Here is a 21,328-nt window from a genome sequence, read left to right as displayed (position 1 = left end):
TTTGAATTTGAGCCTCTTCTAATCAATAATTAACTTAAATTAAGATAACTTCCAATGGTAGATACAGGTGTAAACTTTTACCTCTCTTACAATTTTAATTTTGACATTTTAGATATTTTTACTTGTTTTTATGTTTATTCATACATATGATATCTAAGACTTAATTATAAAATTGAACTAAAAAATAATAAAATTACTTTAGGCCCCATTACCTTTTAATATATTGGCTCAATGGTTTAAAAATAATTAATTTTTAATTTTTCTAAATTTATTCAAAGTTTTGAAAATTTGCAAAGCTAGCATAATTTAACAATTTCGCAATAAATTTATTCAATTAATTTTATTATATTAATCTTTCACCTTTTAAACTTCAAATTTTAGTTGATTTTTATATACTAACTCTTTAATTAGCAACGTTAGTATTATAAAATTGCAAGGTCTAACTCCTAATCTTAAAAAAATCAAAAACAATAGCAAAATTTAATTTTAATTTTTTACCTTTCAGCGGTTGAAACAAAAAAAAAAGTTTGAAACTCAAAATAAACATAAAATGTAAATGGATATTGTAACAAGGTGAAAGATTGGCACAATAAATTGATTGCAAAAATCGGATAGATTTATAAACAAATTGTCAAATTAAAATAGATTTATAAGTTTTAGAGTTTTGGATAGATTTATAAAAGTTTAATCATCAAAAAATATCTAACTTTTTTTTACAGTTTCAGTTCTCAAACTTTAAAAATGGTCAATTTTTGCCCATTTAGCTTTTTGTCCAAATTAAAAGAAAAAAGTTCAAATGTGCCCTCATACTGTTCCAATTACCAATAATAATTCCAAAGATGAAGGGTATGAATTTTTTTTACTTCAATTTAAATAAATGACTACAATTAAAATTGAAAATTGGTTAAAATTAACGATTTTAAAAATTTGGCTATTGATTAAAAAAATGTCAAAAAAGTGGAATGTTTTTTGTAAAAAAAAGTTAAGCCTTTATAAAAGGTAAAAAGAAGTTGAGTTTTCTTGAACAATCATGCCTAATATATTTCTTAAATATTCTTTTACATAATTAGTCTTTCCTCACAATTTGACCACGTAGCTAACTCTTACAAACATTTTTGTGGATCAATGAAACTTTAATTCCCAACAAAGAGAAAAAATGGAAAATCAATTGAAGTAGATATAAAGATTCATGAACATGTATTTTGAAGACAATAGAACAATAGGTAATTTTCAATAGTAAGCTAAAAGAAAAATGATGTGATAAGTGGTACCCTATGGTTCCACCATCCACATGGTGTAACACATGCTTGGTCTATGGTCATTATCCAACCCAAATATCAAATTTTCTTTTGCATAAAATTAGATCTAATCCAAAACTAATGTTAGTATTGTGTCATGAATAAGCAAATGTTTGAACAAAGTATTTGAAATAATGGTGATGTTTAATTGTTAGCTAGGCAAATGGTGCAATTGAAAATTTTGCATGGCTAAAATTGAGTCCATGTGCATGACAATTGTATTTTGGAGACATTAGGGGTCGTTGTATAGTCTTTCATTAAGCATATACCTAATCGATTTAACGTATAGTCTCTCATTTTATATGCATTGATAATGACCATCTTCATCTTCCAAACCCTAATGGCGAAATGGGTGTTATTAGATGTGATGTATGTTTTCTAAGTTGTTCATCCTTGAGAGTGAACTTTCACCCATTTGATTTTATGATAGAATATTATCTTGTAATGTTGGAATTACTTTCAAATATTTATCGATATTCGAATTTAGATTTTATCTGGAAACAGAAGAAAAAATCTAGATTAATAGTATTTTGTGACAAGGGTTAACTTTTAAGTGTGCGAATTGCGCGTTTTATGAGCCTATTTGATAGAAAATGGGTCCATGATCTATGTAATTTAGATTCGCCCATATAATTTATCGTTTTTCTATTAAATATTCTAAAATTGCGTCTTTAGTTACTTATTTAATATGTTTGACTTTTCTAATTTCGTTTAAAAAGTTCTTTTCAATTTCGTTTCAGATTCCCTTTAGTTTCATATATATATATATATATATATATATATATGGAGGTATCTTTGACTAATTAAAAATTTAGTAGAAAATGTTCTCTTTTGTTTTTCAAATATAAAATTTTTTAAATTAATAAAATGTTGAATATCTAATTCATAATATTCTTTGAATAATCATTAAGTTATTAAAATCAACATAGTAATAAATTTATAAAATAATCTACGTATTTTAGTTAAATTTGTAAAAAGTTACGACAAAGAAAAGTTATTTTGCGTTGCCATAATATAAATTCTATATAGATTATATGTCCATCTTCTTTCTTGGATAATATGATTGATAGAATACATACATATACATACATATACATAGATACATGTATATAGATACATAATATATATATATATATATATTAATTTCGTTTTAACTTATATATTAATATTCTTAAAATCACCTTCTTCCTTTGGAATAACCAAATGAAACTTCCTGAAAAAGAACAAAAAAATCCATTTAATTTCTACAACAAACAACCGTAGGTACAACTACTAATGTAAAAAAAAACTAACTTGTTGGTGGTCTAACTCAAGCAATAACTTTTTTCAACTTCATGTAAGTTAGATTAAAAATAAGGCATTAGGTTTCCTTTTTAGAACTCTCTTTCTTTATCCTCCAAAACATCCGCCAAAGAACTTATATATTGCCAAATATGTAATTTCCTTTGTAGGATTGCACATACAAATTATAATTGGCATGTGTTTAAATTCATTCGAGATAAATTATTCAATTATGTATAAAATTATCTCCAATCATTTTCCTCAACAAAAAAACTACAATCATCAAACGTTTTTTAAATATTTATTTATTATAAAAATAGTTCATTTAAACAATGACAGATCCATAAACTTTGTATAGTGGGATCCATATATATTTACTAAAAAACCTAAATTATTCTTCTATAATTGTTTTAGTAATAAATTTTTTAAATTACTGATGGAGTCTGCCTTCTGAACCGGTGAGTAAGACCTGCAAAACAGGGTAGAAGCTAATCGGACGGTGGTTGTCCGATTAACTCTCCGATGCTAAAGTCAGTTTAGAGCTTTGAGCAGCGTTTTGAGTATATGAATGTAATTGTGATTCTAGGCATACCTCGTGCTCCTTTTATAGTAGTCGAATATACCTAGTAGAGTTGTATTAGGCAGGTGAATCCTACTTTGTAGGGATTCGGCAGTATCGTAGAGATTCTCCTGATTTGTCGGGATCTACCTTAATTTGATAAGAATCCTATTTAGGAACGTCTTCCTAAATAGTCTTATCTTCCTAAAGTAGAGCTTATCCTTCCATATGTAGTGTTTGTGTCCTAATAGGACAATATTTCCATACTTAGTCGTTTACCCGAATCCCGGACCTGACGCGCTCTCGGCGGATCATGTGGGATTCGGTCTTTATTAGTGTGTTACCGAATCTTAGAGATTCGGCATCTCCTTCATATCTTTCGGTCTTCAGGGGGAGTCCGGTGTCGCCTGAGAGTGGATCTCCTGCAACTCGGCTCCATTATACTTTCAGTAGGATTCGGTATCCATCATTAGCCCCCCCACAAGTGAGCTGAAGTAGTTTGGCATTTATGCCTTAGTGGATTTTAGCTCTTTTGGAGCTGAGTTCTTTTATACGGGCGAGTCGTTTTGTATTCCGGGCGAGTCGTTTCATATATTTGTGGGTGACGTTTCTTCTTCAGTAAGATTCTGTGTTGCCACGTGTCGGCATTTGATGATTCAACGGTTAATGATTCAAAAACCTTTTGTATTTAATCTCTTTGCATTTCTTCTCTTCCCTCTTACTTACTTTTCGAATTTACTCTTATTTCTTGCAGCTATTTCCTTTTCGCTCTTTGTTTGATTATTTGATTCTTCGTGACTTGCTTCCTCCAGATTTTTCAGGTATGTTTTCTTTCGTCGTTTGGATGTTAATATGGCTTTCTTCTTTGTATGTATTCTCCATGATTTATATTCTGGAAATTCCTTTTCTGTACTTGGTGTTCTTCGATGTGTTCTTCAACGTGTTCTTCAATATATTTTTTGTTTGATCCTTATTCTGTGTTTATGTTTGTGATTTCCTGTTCTAGGATGCCTCTTAGTCGAGTGGAAGATGCATGCGCTGCTATGGCTTTTACCCGATCAAAGCTTCGTAGGGATGAAGTCTTAGATATCTATTTTAAGTATAGCTTTCCTTTTGATTATAGGGTAATATTACCCGGTGCCGATATGGCTGCGTCCGATTCTCCAGGATCTTCTTGTAGGGCGGTTCTCTTCGAAGAGCAATTTTCTGCTGGTCTTAGGTTTCCTTTAGATTCATTTTTAGTAGAAGTGTGTAGGGATTTAAAGGTTGCTCTGGGGCAACTTTACCCTGGTACGATTAAAGTAGTGCTCGCCTTTTCGGAGGCATGTAGGCTCCGGGGCTGTGCCCCTTCTCTCAAAGTGTTATATCATTTTGTAGACTTTAGGAAGTGTGATGGTTGCTTCGTTTTCGCCCTTGGCAGGGAAGGGCGATCTCGTATTTATCTTCCTTGCCTAACCAGTCGCTGGCGAAGGCGTTTCTTTATTGTTTACCATAAATTTGCTTTTCTTCATTTTTCGGATGGTTTTTCTTCTCATCAAGTTCGGAGCTGTCCGTCTCCTTTAAGTTTATCCGAGTCAAAACTTGCTTTTGACATATCTTCCTGTAGTATTGTATCGCGTCCCATTCTAGATGTCTTGGTCAATAGTCATCTTCGGAGTCGATGGTTTCCTTTGGAGGATCCTCCTCGAGGCTTGGCGGATCTTTGCTACTCTTTTGTTCAAGGTATATTAATTTGCTTAAGTTCTTTTTAATGTTTCTTTTGTAGGATGTCTTCTTCTTCTGACGATTTCCTTTCCGGATTTCAAGTAGATTTGGACGTTCCGATGGGTGGTCCTGACGTTCCTATCGCCAACATTGTTTCTGGCGACATTGTCGTGGATGGGGCTCCTGTTGATATCCCCCTAGCTCCCGCCGAGATAGCGTTGCCTGAGGTTATTGTTGTAAATGATGATGATGATGATGACTCGGCTGATCCAGTAGGTGACGAGGCGGTTCCGTCGCCACTTCCCCCTCTAGCATCATTTGCCGTTTCTGGGGGAGTTGGGGGTGTGACTTCAGAGGGGTTGGTTGTTGCTGATTCGGGAGAGATTCCTCAGGGTCGAGACCCGGATTCTCCGTCTAGGAAGAGGCGTCGAGTTGGCGATGGTTCTCCATCGAGGGAGAATTTTCCTGGAGACTCTTCTTCTGCTCCAGATTTGGTGCAGTGGGTCGAAGGTCAGGATCCTGCCAGTTTGCTGAATCCTAGAGTGCTAGCGGAATATATCCGGACTTTGGCGATTCCTGATGATGTTACGTGGTTTTGTGGTAGGCCGGGTCAGGAGCTTTCCGATCTGGCTTGTTTTCATGGTTTCTCTGTAAGTGCTTTCTTTCTTGAATATTATATGTTTTTTGTATTCAATTGTTTCCTTATTTGTTTATTTTTGGTGCTTGTAGGCTCTTCAATCTGTTCTGGTATTGAACGACCGCCGACAGTGTGCCGAGGAGGAGGTTGAGCGTCTGTCCTCTCTTTTGGCGACTTCCGAGTCTGAAAGGGCCAAATTGAAGACTTCTTTGGAAGAGCATGATTCCCTTATGGCGCAGCTTAAGGCGCAGGATGCGATTAATGATCGCCAAGTTAAAGTGATCGAGAAGAAAACTGATGACTTGACTCAAGAGATTGAGGAGCTCATTCGAATCAATTCCCTCGTTGGTGGGGAGAGGGACAGTCTAAGATCGGAGGTTGAGAGTCTTCATATCCGTCTGCTAGATACGAAAGCTTTTTACTCTGCTTTGATAAGCGAGTATCGTCTTGCGATTGGGAGGAAGCTTCTAGAGCAAAATCCTGATATTGATCTTTCTGGGGTTAACGGGTTGGATCCCCAAGCCATCGCTCGTGATCTTCTTGTCAAGATGTCTAAAGACCGTGTCTAGTAGTTTATCTTTTGATTGTATTTGCTGATGTACTAATTTTGCTTTTTGTAATTCGCAATTTATGACTATATTTTCTTCGTGTTTCTTCGAAATGTGCTTTCGCCTTATTTTTATGTACTTGTCTTGCCTCGAGGGTTATTCTAAACCCTGTTCTTGGCGTTGCTTTTTGTAGAGTTAATCTAAACTCTTTTTATTTTTGTTTTTGTTTCGAGTTAATCTAAACTCTTTTTTGGCGATTTGCCTTTTCTGAGTTAATCTAAACTCATTTTTAGCCTTTTGTGGCGATTTGCCTGGTTCGGCGATTTTGCTTTGAGTTAATTTAAACTCATTTTCTTGGCTCTTAGCCTTTCGTGGCGATTTGCCTAGTTCGGCGATTTTGCCTTGAGTTAATTTAAACTCATTTTCTTGGCTTTTAGCTTTTCTTGAATTTGATCTTTAATTTATTTTTTCTTCTTTCGTCTTTGATTTAATCATTCGTGGCTGTTCTTGATTTTTATTTCTTTATTGGTTCGTCTGGCTAATCAGATGGTAGCGAAATTGAATTTTTATTGATAAAAAGATGGCATACAAAACATTAAAGATAGATTTGACGCCATCTGGTAAGACGGAAAGTCGTTACCGATGATGGGTCGTTTTTCATTCCTATTCTTCCTTCTTTTCGGTCTTGTTTTCTTGGAGATCCACCACTGACTCGTCATAGCACTTCTTGGCTATTCCTTGGTCTCCTCTCAGCGTCACTACTCCCTTTTCGGTTGGTACTTTCATTGCCAACGCTCTTATGCTGGTTACTGCTGTCGAATCATGGAGGAAAGGCCTTCCTAGGATGGCATTGTATGTCAGTTCCATGTCCACTATGTTGAATAGTGACATGATTTTCTTATTTATTCCTCTTTCTGGGCCGATTATTACTTCCAAGGTGACTGCTCCCAGTGGAGTGATGGAGGGGCCGCCGAGTCCTGATAGCGATTGGGACTCGGCGTAGCCTTGACGCTGTTCCTCCCAGCATTTTGTATGCTGCGTTTGTCATCAGGTTTACCGCGCTTCCTTCGTCGATTAGGATCCGCTCCATGTTCCAATTTTCAATGATGGTAGTCACTACCAAAGCATCGTTGTGGGGTGCTTTGACGTGTTCATAATCTTCTACATCGAAGATCACTGGCGGCATGTGAGTTTCTCGTATGTTCATTACTTCCTTCCTTTGCTTCCTCCTGATCGTGGAGCTGCTATGCCCTCCACCGTTAATCATGTGTATGGTTCCCAGAATTTTGGATGGGCGCTCGTCTTCCTTTTCTTTCGGCTTGTCTTCTCTATTTCTTTTTTCTCCCTTGTCATTGCTCTTCTCTTTTCGGGCCACAAATTTCCTCAGCTCGCCTGTGTCGATCATTCTTTCGATCTCGACCTTCAAGTCCCTGCAGGTATCCGTTTCATGTCCGTAATCGTCGTGAAATTTGCAGTACTTTCTAGTGTCTCTTATCTCTGCTTTCATCTTTGGTGGCCATACCACGTTTTTGACGTTTTCTTTGATCCACATGAGGACATTGGTTCGGCTGGTGTTTAGCGGAGTGAAGTTATTCTCGTCATCTCTGGGATCGTATCTCGATTCATATCTTGTCTGGGGGGCGAATCGTCTGCTTTCTTCGGGTCTTCCTCTCCTGTCATCAGGTTTGGACTTGGTTTTTTCTCTGGATCTCTCTTTCGATTCTTTTCCTTTTGCTTCCTTTCCGCGAATCGCCCTTCGCCCTTCGTCTAACTCGAAGTATTTCTGGGCTATGCCCATTAGGTTCGAGAAAGTTGTGGGTTTATTGACTAGCAACTTGTCCACCAGCTTTCCGAATCGCGTCCCTTCTCGCAATGCTTCTGTCGCCATGTCGACGTTCAGGTTGTCTATCTTCATAGCTTGCTTGTTGAATCGTTCGATGTAGCTCCGCAGGGTTTCTCCTTCTTCTTGGATGCAGGCTCTCAGGATACTGGTAGTGGTTTTAGCTGGGATGTTTGTGAGATATCTGTTAAGGAACTCTGTTGAAAGCGAAGCGAAGCTTTTGATCGAGCCCGGTTTTAATTTGTTATACCATCTCTGGGCTGTGCCCGTGAGTGTGGTAGGGAAAACCCTGCAGAGGATGGCGTCCGATACGCTGAGTAGCCCCATGGTCGCTGTGAACCTAGAGGTATGGTCTCGGGGGTCTCCTTCCCCATTGAAAATTGGCAGGATCGGCAACTTCATGCTGTGCGGGATAGTTTCCTCCATGATCTCGGGCGAGAGGGGTGATCCTTTCAACCTGAGGTCGTCTATATCCAATTCTTCAGATTTTAGTTTTTTGAGCGCTTTGGCGATCTTCTCTTCTAAATCTTCTTCCACCACATATGTGGCTTTGCTTTTTTGGGGTGTCTCTGACGATTCGCCCTCTCCTTCTTGGTGTTTTTTCTTAGTTTGCTCTTTCCCTGCATCTCTTTCCTGTCGCTTACTCCTTGGCGGGGCGTCTTCTTTTTCCTTCTCCCTTCGTTCGTCTCTCTTTGAATTCAGACCGCTCCGGGCGTCCTCCTGGTTGTGCTCATTTCTGGGTGTCTCCGGTGATTCCTCGTTAGATTTGTCTCCGTTCGGACTTTCCTCGTTGCTGGTTCTATTTTCTCGCTGGTTTCTTGCTTCGTTTCTTTCTCCGTTCCCTCTGGTTCGGGGTTCCTTGCTTTTATTGTTTTCTGCCCTTGCCTCTCGTCGGCCTGGGTTTGCATTTTCTGTTCTTTCTCTTCTTCTGGGAGCTGTAGGGCTGAAGTTTTCCCTTAGGATTTTCATAGTTTCTTCGTGCCTGTCGTTTGTTCTTTTGGCTTCGCTAGCCAATCTGTCAAGATTTGCCTGTACAGATTCCAGTATCTTCTTCAGCATTTCGTTGTGTGAATCTTGTGCTGCTGCATTTGGTGCTCGTTCTTCAGTGCCTAGATTGAAAGCAATTGGGATGCTTCCTCTTATCGGATTAGTTTGGTACTGGGGTGTTGAGAAAGAGGGCCCTCCGGTGTTGCTTTTTTCCCCGGAGTTGTGAAGCCCGTCTTCCGTCACGTTGATTATCTCCGGAGTGCTTTTTGGGTCCATTGGTTGTTTGTCTTTCAGGTTTACTCTTTCAGAAGTCATCTTCTTCAATGAGATTTGTATTTGAGTTCAGAAAAGCTCCTTCTTTTGAAGTTTAGTTAAGCTTTTCCCACAGACGGCGCCAATTGATGGAGTCTGCCTTCTGAACCGGTGAGTAAGACCTGCAAAACAGGGTAGAAGCTAATCGGACGGTGGTTGTCCGATTAACTCTCCGATGCTAAAGTCAGTTTAGAGCTTTGAGCAGCGTTTTGAGTATATGAATGTAATTGTGATTCTAGGCATACCTCGTGCTCCTTTTATAGTAGTCGAATATACCTAGTAGAGTTGTATTAGGCAGGTGAATCCTACTTTGTAGGGATTCGGCAGTATCGTAGAGATTCTCCTGATTTGTCGGGATCTACCTTAATCTGATAAGAATCCTATTTAGGAACGTCTTCCTAAATAGTCTTATCTTCCTAAAGTAGAGCTTATCCTTCCATATGTAGTGTTTGTGTCCTAATAGGACAATATTTCCATACTTAGTCGTTTACCCGAATCCCGGACCTGACGCGCTCTCGGCGGATCATGTGGGATTCGGTCTTTATTAGTGTGTTACCGAATCTTAGAGATTCGGCATCTCCTTCATATCTTTCGGTCTTCAGGGGGAGTCCGGTGTCGCCTGAGAGTGGATCTCCTGCAACTCGGCTCCATTATACTTTCAGTAGGATTCGGTATCCATCAATTACTATAACCCCTTTACATTTATCATAATTCACACTTTAATCCTTTTTGTTTGAAATCAAACAATATGTTTCCTCATTTTTATTTCCATCAACAGTTTTGGTCCCTCCATCCATCTTTTGTGTTAGTCAACGAAATTAAAGAATTCAGGAATAAATTAGTTTTCATACATGAGAGACGAATCATTGATAGAAATAAAAATGAAGGACATAACTGTTGAAAAAAATAAAAGTGGGTGACCATATAGGTTTGTTGATTCGGTTGACTATCACAAAAAATGAATGGAAGGACTAAATCATTGACGTAAACAAAATGAGGGACTATATTGTTTGATTTTTAAATAAAAAAGACTAAAGTGTGAATTATAAAAAAATGTGGAAGCCTCGTAGTAATTTGCTTTGATATATATACTTTAATTGTTTAAAACTTTGGTTTAGACTCGCTAATTTTTATTTTTAAATTTAAAAATTGTGTAATGCGCATTATTGTTCAATGTTCATGTATAATGTACAGTTTTTTCAACGGAAAATTTACAATTTTAATTTGACACATGCAAACAATTTAAGATTTCAAGAGATGTTTTTAAATAAATTTAGAATATATTAAGTTGTATATAATAGGTGAATCTTTTGGATAACAAATTTTATTATCTTATTATGATTAAAAAATTATAAAAGTTTGTCTAAATACATTTCATTAAAAGTAGATGTATTTTATTAATGGATTACTTACAATATATCGATAATTCTTTTCTTTTAAAAAAGGTGAAATCCTCTCTCAATTACATTCACCACTGCATTTAAAATATATTAAAAATAGTAAATATTATTTTATGGGTCGAAAAGTGGACAAAATGATCAACTGTTTCTCTAATTGTCAATAGTAGTATCTTGATCTCTTTTAATATATTTTTTATTACCTAATTGTTTCATTTTGCTATGTTTTCAATTATCTGCTATTTTTCATGTTTTAATTCCGTTTGTAATAAATAACTTGAATTATTTTATTTTATTCAAATTATTTAAAATAAAAAAATTAGAAGTGAATTAATAATAACGAAGCAATGAGTAGGCATGTTGGGTTGGTTGATGCCCGGGAATATTGGTCAATCAAAATGGGTGACTTTCCATAAGAGAAGAGCGTTTGAGGTCAGGTGGTCAAGGCTGGGTAGCTTTTAGGCTTTAGCCAAAGATGCACAGTTGAAAATAATAGGAAACAACTTTATTTCGTAAGAGATCTATCCGGCTCAAATGGAAATTTATTTAAACTAGTTTCGCATTACGTGGTATGCACGTGGCTCGTAATATAACTCCTCAATAAACATATTAGTAAATTTATTATAATTATATCAATTTTTTATTTATAACTAAAAGTAAAAATAAATATAATATATTCGGTTATTAACTTTTTTTTCATACTAAATTTATTCTTCTTTTGATTTTATAATAACCATAATTAAATAATTAACTTAATTTTATTAATAATATCTTTAAAAATATAAGATAGAAATTTAAATAATAATATATTGACAAATACAGTATTTTGATTTTGTAGTTCAATCAAACTAAAAGATAGGTATTCCTACTAATTTGGAGACAATTTAGTTATTTTTTACATACTAAAAATTAAATTGGAGATAATTTAGCTACCTATTTTAATTAGGAGTTTAATTACAATAGTGATTAATTAAATAACTAATTAGTTAATGACTATAAAACCTTTATTTAGTTGTAAACTGAAAAGGATTATTCAGTAAATTTGCCTGTCCCCCCCCCCTATCCGTGCTTTTATATATAGTATAGATATAGATATAGATGTGGAAGATTTAAAAATACATTTTATAATTAGAACTCGTTCAGAACGTCTCATGGTCATTACCAAAAAAGAAGAAGAGAAAACAACACTAGTAGGATTGTCATTTCGGTTCAAACGGAACCGAATTAAAGTGACATTTTATTTTCTAAAATTAATCTAATGAAAACATGTCAAATCAAATCAAACTGAATAAATTTATTTGATTAATTTTGTAATTTGGTTAAGTTCTTTTAGTTCTTTTTTACATTAAAATTTAGTAAAAATCTTAATATTTAAAATTGAACCGAATTAAAGAAATAATTTTGTTTGTAATATCAAATTAAACTAAATTTAATTTAAAATTTATCGATTCAGTTTGATTATTCGATTTGGTTCAACTTTTACATAACCCGACAGATTAATATTGAATTTAGGAGGGCTTTTTTCAAAAATATTTCATTTTTAAAATTTTTTGCAAAAAATATCCCGTTTTAGTAGTTTATTAGTAGATTATTAGTAATTCAGTGGTAGATTAGAGGTTAAAAAAAATTATTTCGAATTTCTTCTTCAAAATAAGGTATACAGAGTAATTTTCCTATTTAAGACCCGCCCCATGTATTTTGGTTGCCAGAAAATAACCTCAAAACTTGGCCTACAAAATCCAATTGAGGTTTCCTTTTGGGTTTGTAAAGATGCAATTGAGTAAAAGTGTTAAAGGCATCTTCTTCTTCTTCCTGTTTCTCGCGTGCATATCAAGGTAAATAAATTGGCTTCACGTTTTAAGGGTTTTGTGGGCCTTCTCTATAATATTACCCTAATAAGGGTTTTTGATATTTGGGTGCCTCAAAGGCAACCAAATTTCCGGATCAATGCCTCTTTCGAAAATAATTCCGAAAGAGTGTCTGGACCCACATGTTCCGCATTCTAGAAATGCGGAACATGTGGGGTTCTGCATTCCTAAAATGCGGAACACCACTAGTTTGGGTCAAAATTAGTGGTGTTCCGCATTCTAGGAATGCGGAACCCCACATGTTCCGCATTTCTAGAATGCGGAACATGTGGGTCCAGACACTCTTTTGAAATTAATTCCAAAAGAGGCACAACAACGAAAATTAGGCACTCAAATATCAAAAACCCACAATACAAGAAAACAAATTAAGCTAAAATAACCATAATTATATTTATACCATCCATTTTAATTTGACAAACAGTTTACAATAAATATAAAATTTAAAAATGAGGTATCAAATCGTTAATATAATTGAAAGTGAGGTACCAAATTATTAATATAATTGAAAGTGATGTATCAAATCGTTTAAAAGTGAATACTAAAGTATTGACGGAACTAACAGAAACCCCCAATTGTTAACGGAATTGAGAGTGATATAATAATTCATTTGATTTTCAAATAAAAGATACAGAATTGTAAATTATGATATATGTGAAGTAGAAATATACTTAAATTATGACATATGTAATAACTCGTAATCGATCCAAATATTTACATAATTGTAGTTGGAGTAGAAATATGGTTAAATTAGCACAATTCAACCCATATATTATCCTAAACTCTACCTAATTAACAAATCAAAGAAATTAAGCATGTCCATTGACTTAAATTTTAGGTAAAACTTGATGTTGCCATTTCACGACCCATGCTGTCCATGCAATGATAAAAAATTTACTAACAAATTTTAATGATTAAAATTTAACCTAAAAAGTCAAAACCCTTAACTAACACTTTAATCCAATAGTAGAATGGTCCACATAATCAATGGTTGTAATTCTTGTTAATACCATCATAATGTATGAGTGTACTTTTATTACATGTTGATGATCATCATAATGGTAAAACTGTAAATAAATAGATGTTTGAGTAAAGCGTGAGAAACTGCCATGATGGGAGCCACTTGCTATGTTGCAACCCTCCATAAGTAATATGTGTCTCCCCAAAGGTAATAGTGAAATTATGCACAAAATTATTATGCTAAATCCTCAATTAGTTTTCCTTTTAATCTCCTTGGATTTAACAATATATCAAAATAGTTGTATAGTTGGAATGTATGATATTTGAATACAAAATACATTTTTTATATCATTTGGGAAAAAATGATTTTAACGCTTGTGAGATTTGATCACGTAATCTCAATAGAATGTTTTACAATATAAAATTGCTTGAATCGGTGTACAAACTTAATCAATTAAATCAAATGTTAAATTTTAAATATGAAAGTTATAAAATAATATGTAAATAAATTTAACACTATTTTTACCGGAAACATTTATTAATCCAGTATGTATAAAAAAATTCAAAAACATATACAATGATATGTGAATTTTTTGAATATGCGATTCAAGTACTCTAATTTTTACTTTATAAATATATATTTTAACTTTTTAAAACCATATCAAACAAGTATTTTTAATTAATTGTTTTATCACTATACAGTTAAAAAGGCTGAAAACAAATTTTATATATTTTGTATGATTTTACATTTTAATTTCACATAAATAAATGTATCATTTGTACATATTATTAATATCTTATTTTGCTAATTCAACCGTGAAGCTAAGCAAATGGAGGTTTATTTCTATTTTTTTAGCATGTTGGTGTTTAGATGTAGCTAAAAACACTTATTTAATTTTTCTTTTGAAAGGTAAAACTCTATAAATTTTAATAGACTAGTTTCGCATTACGTGCTATGCACGTGGCTCGTAACGTAACTACTCAATGAACAAATTAGTAAATTTATTATAATTATATTAATTTTTTTATTTATAATTAATATTAAATTAGTTAAGGATTTTTATAAAAGTAAATATAATATATTCAGTTATTAATTTTTTTTATACTGAATTTATTCTTCCTTTGATTTTATAATAACCATAATTAAATAATTAACTTAATATTTTTAAAAATAATAAAATAAAAATAAAAATAATAATATATCGACCAAATGCAGTATTTTAATTTTGTAATTCAATCAAACTAAAAGATAGATATTCCTACTATATTTGGAGAAAATTTAGTTATTTTCTACATACTAAAAACTAAATTGGAGATAATTTAGCTACCTATTCTAATTAGGACTTTAATTACAAATAATGATTAATTAAATAACTAATTAGTTAATGACTATAAAACCTTTATTTAATATTAAACTGAAAAGGACTATTCAGTAAATTTGTCTGTCCCCCCCCCTCCGTGCTTTTATATATAGTATAGATTAAATTTAAATACGAAACATTTGTTTTTGAAGAACTTAGACACCATTGGTATAATTTTACTAAGAATTTATATACCTCAATATACTCTTGAGTCTTGAGTATGAAATCTTTCCATGTGACAAATCCATCCAGAATTTCCAAATTCTATCATCATTTTGACTAAAATCTGCTCCTCTTGACTGTAAATCTAAATTCATTCATTTCTAAACAATGACAAATTTTATGTGAAATTACTCTCCCATTTTGGTTTAGATTTGATAGTCGTCATCATTAGATATTGTCATTAAAAGTAACAAATTTCTGTAAATTAAATGGATCAATCTTTTTTAGAAAAGCTAATGAGACATTAAAAAATTATTATAACGTGTCATCTTTAATGATTTTATTAAAAAGAGTTAAGATTTTAAATTTCTTGTTATGAAAATGCAAATTCATGGGTTCTTATTATGAATGAGTGGGAAGCTTGTTGTTGGTAGGTCAAATGCTTTACAATGCCGTGATTGGCGCCTGAGAAAGTAAAACTTACCAAAGAGAAAAAAAGGCAAGAAAATTATTTTTATTTTCTCTCTCTGAACAGAAAATTATACTAAACCCATTTATTTTTTGAATCAATTCTCTTGACCCAAACAAAAATCTCGAACAAGAATTTTTTTGTACGCGAAGTTGCAAGCTTTTATCCATTTGCCGCAAAATCAGCAAGAAACCGTGACATCTGCCTTTTTCAGCTGACATGGCATCTCTACAGTTAAATCGTTAATGGTTACTTATAGTTTACTTAATTTTTTTTTAACAAAGGATCATACTAGTCCCTGAATTTGTACATCAAAATTAATTTCCACACCCGGTAATATTAATCAATTAGAGACAATTTTTTTTTTATTTACGTCAACTAACCTCCAAATTAAGTCATTGAAACTAGAGATATAAACGAGTTAGGCTACTTGTAAGTTACTTGAGATACTCGGAAAAAACTCGAGATTGGATCAAAAATTTCGAATCAAGCTCGAGCTCCATAAAAACTTAAAATACATCAAATATACTTATTTTGTTAATTTTTTTATTAAATTTAAGTGGAGCTCGAATAGTTCGGATATTGTTAGAGTTCGGACTTAAAAATTAAGGCCGATTCGAGTTTGTATAACACACTCGAGTTCGAACTCAAATTTGACCTAACTCGAGCTCAACTCGACTCATTTACACCCCTGATTGCAACTTGTAATTGTGTTTACTTAATACATTTTGAGAGTTAATTAATCTAAAATTATAAAGTATTATCTATAATTGTTAAAATATTTAGGTGTGACTTGAGTTAATAAATTGATGCGTATAATTAAAGGTTGTTGTGGCCCTTTGCCAAAAAAAAATTCAAAAATCTCTCGTTTTGTTAAATTATAATTTGCAAAAATATACTCTCTCCGTCCCAATAGAGTTGTCCACTTTGAGAAATTTTTTTGTCCAAAAACTCTTGTCCACTTTTAAAAAGTAACCAACTTTTACACTCAATTTTCCTATATTACGCCTATATAAAATGCACTAATGAATAAAGTAAAAATAAATTGCCAGTGGTCCTATATTAAATAGGGGTATAACAAGAAAAGTAAAGAAAAATTTACAAAATTTATAAACAATAATTGCTTTTCTTAAACTGTGTGATAAATGTAAAATAGACAATTCTATTGAAATAGAGGTACTGCCTGTTTATTTTATTTCACAAAAATACACTTTTGATAGATTGCTCATATTTTTGATAAATTTTACAAATAAAAGATTAAAGACAAGCACATTTTTACCATAATATTTCCTCTCTTTTTATTTTAATCTGGCCAACATGTAATTTGGCATAAAATTAATTAGTAGTGTAAATTCTTTTAACCACCATCCCCAAACATGGAAAAAATACAAAAAGTAAGAACCTTCCATGTCGGATTAATAATAAACCAAACAAGGCATTACAGTGGTACGGTAAAGTTAACGAGAGCGGTTACGCTGATGGGTTAGGTTTTAACCTTAAAAGTTAAACCTAACCAATAACCACTTAACGGAAACAAATTAAAAAAGAATCAGTTAATTAACGACGTTAAAATACAACGTTAGGTCTTTAAAAAGGGGTCTCACCTCTGACACCCACACTTGTCTATTTTCCTTCTCTTCACTCTCTTCTCCATTTTTTTTCTTCTCTGCAAATATTACTCACAGAAGAAAAAACTGAGAGTCAACAGAAAATTCCGGCAATGACTAATGTTAAATGGGGCGGCGTTTGTGCGGCGGTTGTTGTGTTTATGTTCGTCGGCGTTATGGTGACTGTACGGAACGACGGGATCTCTGGTTTTTTAAGGTTTATTACGTTAATATGTCTGAGCATTTCGTATTTAGCTTAAAATTAGCTGAAAATTAGTTTAAAGAATTATTTTTCTTGTGTTATATTTATAGTGACTCTGACATTAGCTTAAAATTTTTATAATATAGTACAGATTTTAATTTTAGTATTTTCACATTTGTTAGTCTTTTATAATAATTTATTAATTATTGTTGTTTTGGTTACAGGAATGTTGAAATGGAAACAGAGCATTTGCAGAGCTTGAAAAACTCATCAATGGCGGTCAGGTACTAAAATAAAAAATAGAATTACAAAATAATCTCAGCCGTTGGTTTAAGTCTAGTGACATTAGTTGAACCGTTGAGATTCTCCTTTCTAGTAACCGTTTCACTCACAGCCGTTGAGATTGTCTTTTGCATGGGATCTTTAGATCTGGACCGTTTATATCGTTATTGTCAGTTTCTTAGGATTCCTCACGACATTCCGTTAACATTACTAATTTACCCTTACACAATGCTCGTAGTCTATGAAATAAAAGGAAACCCACGTGAGGGGTATATTAGTCATTAGAAATTATTAAAATCGTCGCCGACGGTTCGCCTCGATTGGTTAGTTTTTAGTAACGGTTTTATTGAGCAGTGCACACCAACAGCCACAGACACAGAGAGTGTACTTTGTTTTTCTGTCCCTACTCTACTCGCTTATTGGGTCCCTCCACGTGTCCTTTTTATTTTATTTTTTAGTTGCTCATTAATTATTTTTCTTGTTTTTATTACAGTAATGGAGAAGCAGCAGAAACTGAGGAATGGAAAAATGAACATGCTGTTAATGACCCTGAAGAAGTTGTCTCTATGGTTGAAATGTATGATTTTTTCTTATTTTTTTACATATTTAACTTTTTTATATATATTTAAATCACGGGCGGACATTAGAAAACTACACATTTGGACATAGACACGACGAAATGGCGTTATTTTAAGGTTTTCTATTTTAAAATGAAGTTTCGTGTCCGAAATGTAAAATGCATGATATGTTTTGAAACCGGAAAACGTTGATTGAGTAAAGTGTATGTGCTGACTATAGTTTGGAAAGTAAGAATTTGGGTGGTTAGGGTAGTTGATAAAGAGGAAGGTGGCCATTAATACTGTTGCTGCCTATTTGGTATAAACATTTGCTTTCTAACTGACCCATTTCCATTTAATATCTACCTTACTAATTTTGTTGATTTGTTTCGTTCTCTGTTGATAACATTTAATTTTTACTTTATTGCCCTTCCTTTCTTGTGAAATTTGTACATTTCATCTTTTTCACACAATTATGTATGTTTATTTGACTATTCTTTGTCCAACAATAATATGCATAATGTTTCATTCATTTGTGTTTTGTTTAAGTTTCTTATTTTTGTGATTATGACCTTTTTTACACCAATTTTGCTTTAGAATTGACATTAGATTTTTATTTCCTTGGAGTAACTGTCCCAATCATTAGCTTTTTTTACAGTATGTTATTGCTAATTGGAGTTCCATTCCCTAATTAGTGTAACACATGGTTGTATAGGCTCCCCCCATGTTCTTGGTTCCTTGGATTTCTTTTAATAATGTGACAATTTACACCATGTGTGTCCAAAGAAGAAGACAGTAGATATACCTTTTTTTGGATTTCTATCCGTTAAGACTGAAATTGCCTATTGGTTTTGGCTAAATGACAAAATGTCAGCTTCCCTTTTTCTTTTCTTTGTATGTTTGTTATGTTTTAATTTTGCTTGGAAGCTATAAGGAGTAGTAGTATGGCTAAATTACCATAACTATACACCACCGACACTACATCTTGTAGAAAGTTATTGATTTTTTACCTTGCAATTATTTGTTGCAAAATGTTGAAAAGTCATGTTTTTTGGAAAAAAAACATGAATGATTTGTACTTTGTACTAATTGTAGTTTGTTTAAATGTTGTAGGAGCATCCGAAATAGTACAGAAAGGAGAAAGTTGGGATATTTCTCGTGTGGGACGGGGAATCCTATTGACGATTGTTGGCGTTGTGACCCCAATTGGCTAAAGAATCGGAAGAGGCTAGCTGAGTGTGGTATTGGTTTCGGCAGAAATGCGATCGGGGGGCGTGATGGTCGTTTCTATGTTGTTACTGATGCTGGTGATGATGACCCTGTGAACCCAAGGCCCGGAACTTTACGTCATGCTGTTATCCAAGATGAGCCCTTGTGGATTGTGTTCAAAAGGGATATGGTGATTCAATTGAAGCAGGAACTTATTATGAACAGCTTCAAGACAATTGATGGGCGTGGGTCCAATGTTCATATAGCTAATGGAGCGTGTATCACTATCCAATTTGTGACCAATGTGATTATTCATGGTCTCCATATTCATGACTGTAAACCAACCGGCAATGCTATGGTTAGAAGCTCACCTAGCCACTACGGGTGGAGGACAATGGCTGATGGTGATGCTATCTCTATTTTTGGGTCTAGTCATGTTTGGATTGACCATAACTCACTTTCTCATTGTGCTGATGGCCTTGTTGATGCTGTCATGGGTTCTACTGCCATTACCATCTCTAACAACCATTTAACTCATCATAATGAGGTTGGTTAATATGAATTGCCTGCATTTTCTCTTTGGTTGAGTTTTAATTCAATTGCTTGTTACTTAAAAGCTAATCATTAACTTTTTCCAATCCAACACAGGTTATGCTATTAGGCCACAGTGATTCCTACACTAGAGACAAGCTAATGCAAGTCACCATTGCTTACAACCATTTTGGAGAAGGACTTATCCAGAGAATGCCAAGGTAATAAGAAAACGTAAACGGAAACCGAAACATAGAATCAGAAAACATGTTATTAGTATAAAGTTGCATAGTTTCAGACATAATTTAGGACACCGTTTTCCGCTGTCTAATCATGGATTCATGGATGATGAAAATTGCAGATGTAGACATGGATATTTCCATGTGGTGAACAATGACTATACTCACTGGGAAATGTATGCAATTGGAGGAAGTGCTAACCCCACCATTAACAGTCAGGGTAACAGATACAATGCACCAGTCAACCCTTTTGCTAAGGAGGTACTACACAACTAATCACCCTAAAATCCTCTTTCAATTCAATCAAAATGTTTTGCTAAATACTGTTTACAAATTGCTTAAAACAGGTGACAAAGAGAGTAGAAACACCAGCTGGCCAATGGAAGAATTGGAACTGGAGATCAGAAGGAGACCTACTAGAAAATGGTGCATACTTCACTCCATCAGGAGCTGGAGCATCAGCCAGCTATGCTCGAGCCTCAAGCTTAGGAGCCAAGTCATCTACAATGGTCGGAACAATCACAGCTAATGCCGGTGCCCTCGGTTGCCGCAGGGGCCGCCAATGCTAATATTCTTTATAGTCCATTAAAGTGGCCAAAACAGGCCAGTCAATTCCTGCTTTTTTTTTATCTCAGCAATTGTTTTCTTATTACTTCCTTTTTTTCTGGTTTAGTTACCCTTAAGTCTATATGTGTCATTACCAAAAATATATTGGCAAGTGTACTTTTTTTACACATTGTCATTATATTTTCATACCCAATATTATTATCTTCTTCCCCAAGCCATCTGTTATTTTTCAACCTCGGCCTGCTTCAAAACACCCCAAATATCATTCTTACAGAGGCAGGTGCAGAAGCGTTGCCTATTTTTTTTAAGTTTCATATCCCATTTGCCTTCTAACTACCATTAAAATGTGTCGTTTTCGAGTTAAAAGTGTCGGTTTGTGTAGTGCTTTTTGAGTCTTATAGGATTTGAAATATGAATTTGTGGTCAATTTGTGTAGTGAATGATAGAAGCAAAATAGCAAGGATTTGAATTTGAAGTTATGTAAGAACAAGAAAAAATCTTTGTAATAGACAATGAATAGATATAGCAATGAATGATCTTTATTATCTTTTTTGCTTTTTCTTTTTTTACTCAGTTAATGGAAGCAACATTATATCTTTTACTTTTAGGTTCTGGTTACTTTAATTAATCTTCTATCATCTTCATGTGCACATCTGCCTCATCCACATAATGTTAAAGCTAGTAACTAACCAACTCTTAAACCATCAAAGAATAAGATAAGATACATCACTGACCAAGGGCTTTAAACAAATCC

At 33.8% G+C, this 21,328-nt stretch overlaps 1 protein-coding gene across 1 annotated transcript; it reads left to right on the top strand.

Annotated features, from left to right (window-relative positions):
* Nucleotides 1–16,995: 16,995 nt before the first annotated feature.
* On the top strand, nt 16,996–21,119 carry LOC126668864 (probable pectate lyase 8). Its single transcript, XM_050362077.2, has 7 exons — nt 16,996–17,204; nt 17,414–17,473; nt 17,965–18,048; nt 19,142–19,784; nt 19,886–19,989; nt 20,130–20,268; nt 20,355–21,119. Exons 1-7 carry the CDS (start codon nt 17,101–17,103, stop codon nt 20,574–20,576), a joined length of 1,356 nt encoding a protein of 451 aa, XP_050218034.1. The 5' UTR covers nt 16,996–17,100; the 3' UTR covers nt 20,577–21,119.
* The last annotated feature ends 209 nt before the right edge of the window (nt 21,120–21,328 follow it).

This window comes from Mercurialis annua, linkage group LG2 (genome assembly GCF_937616625.2).
Source record: "Mercurialis annua linkage group LG2, ddMerAnnu1.2, whole genome shotgun sequence".
In the NCBI taxonomy this organism is placed as follows: domain Eukaryota; kingdom Viridiplantae; phylum Streptophyta; class Magnoliopsida; order Malpighiales; family Euphorbiaceae; genus Mercurialis; species Mercurialis annua.
The sequence above is the reverse complement of the archived record's forward strand: the minus strand, read 5'-3'. Positions and strand labels throughout refer to the sequence as shown.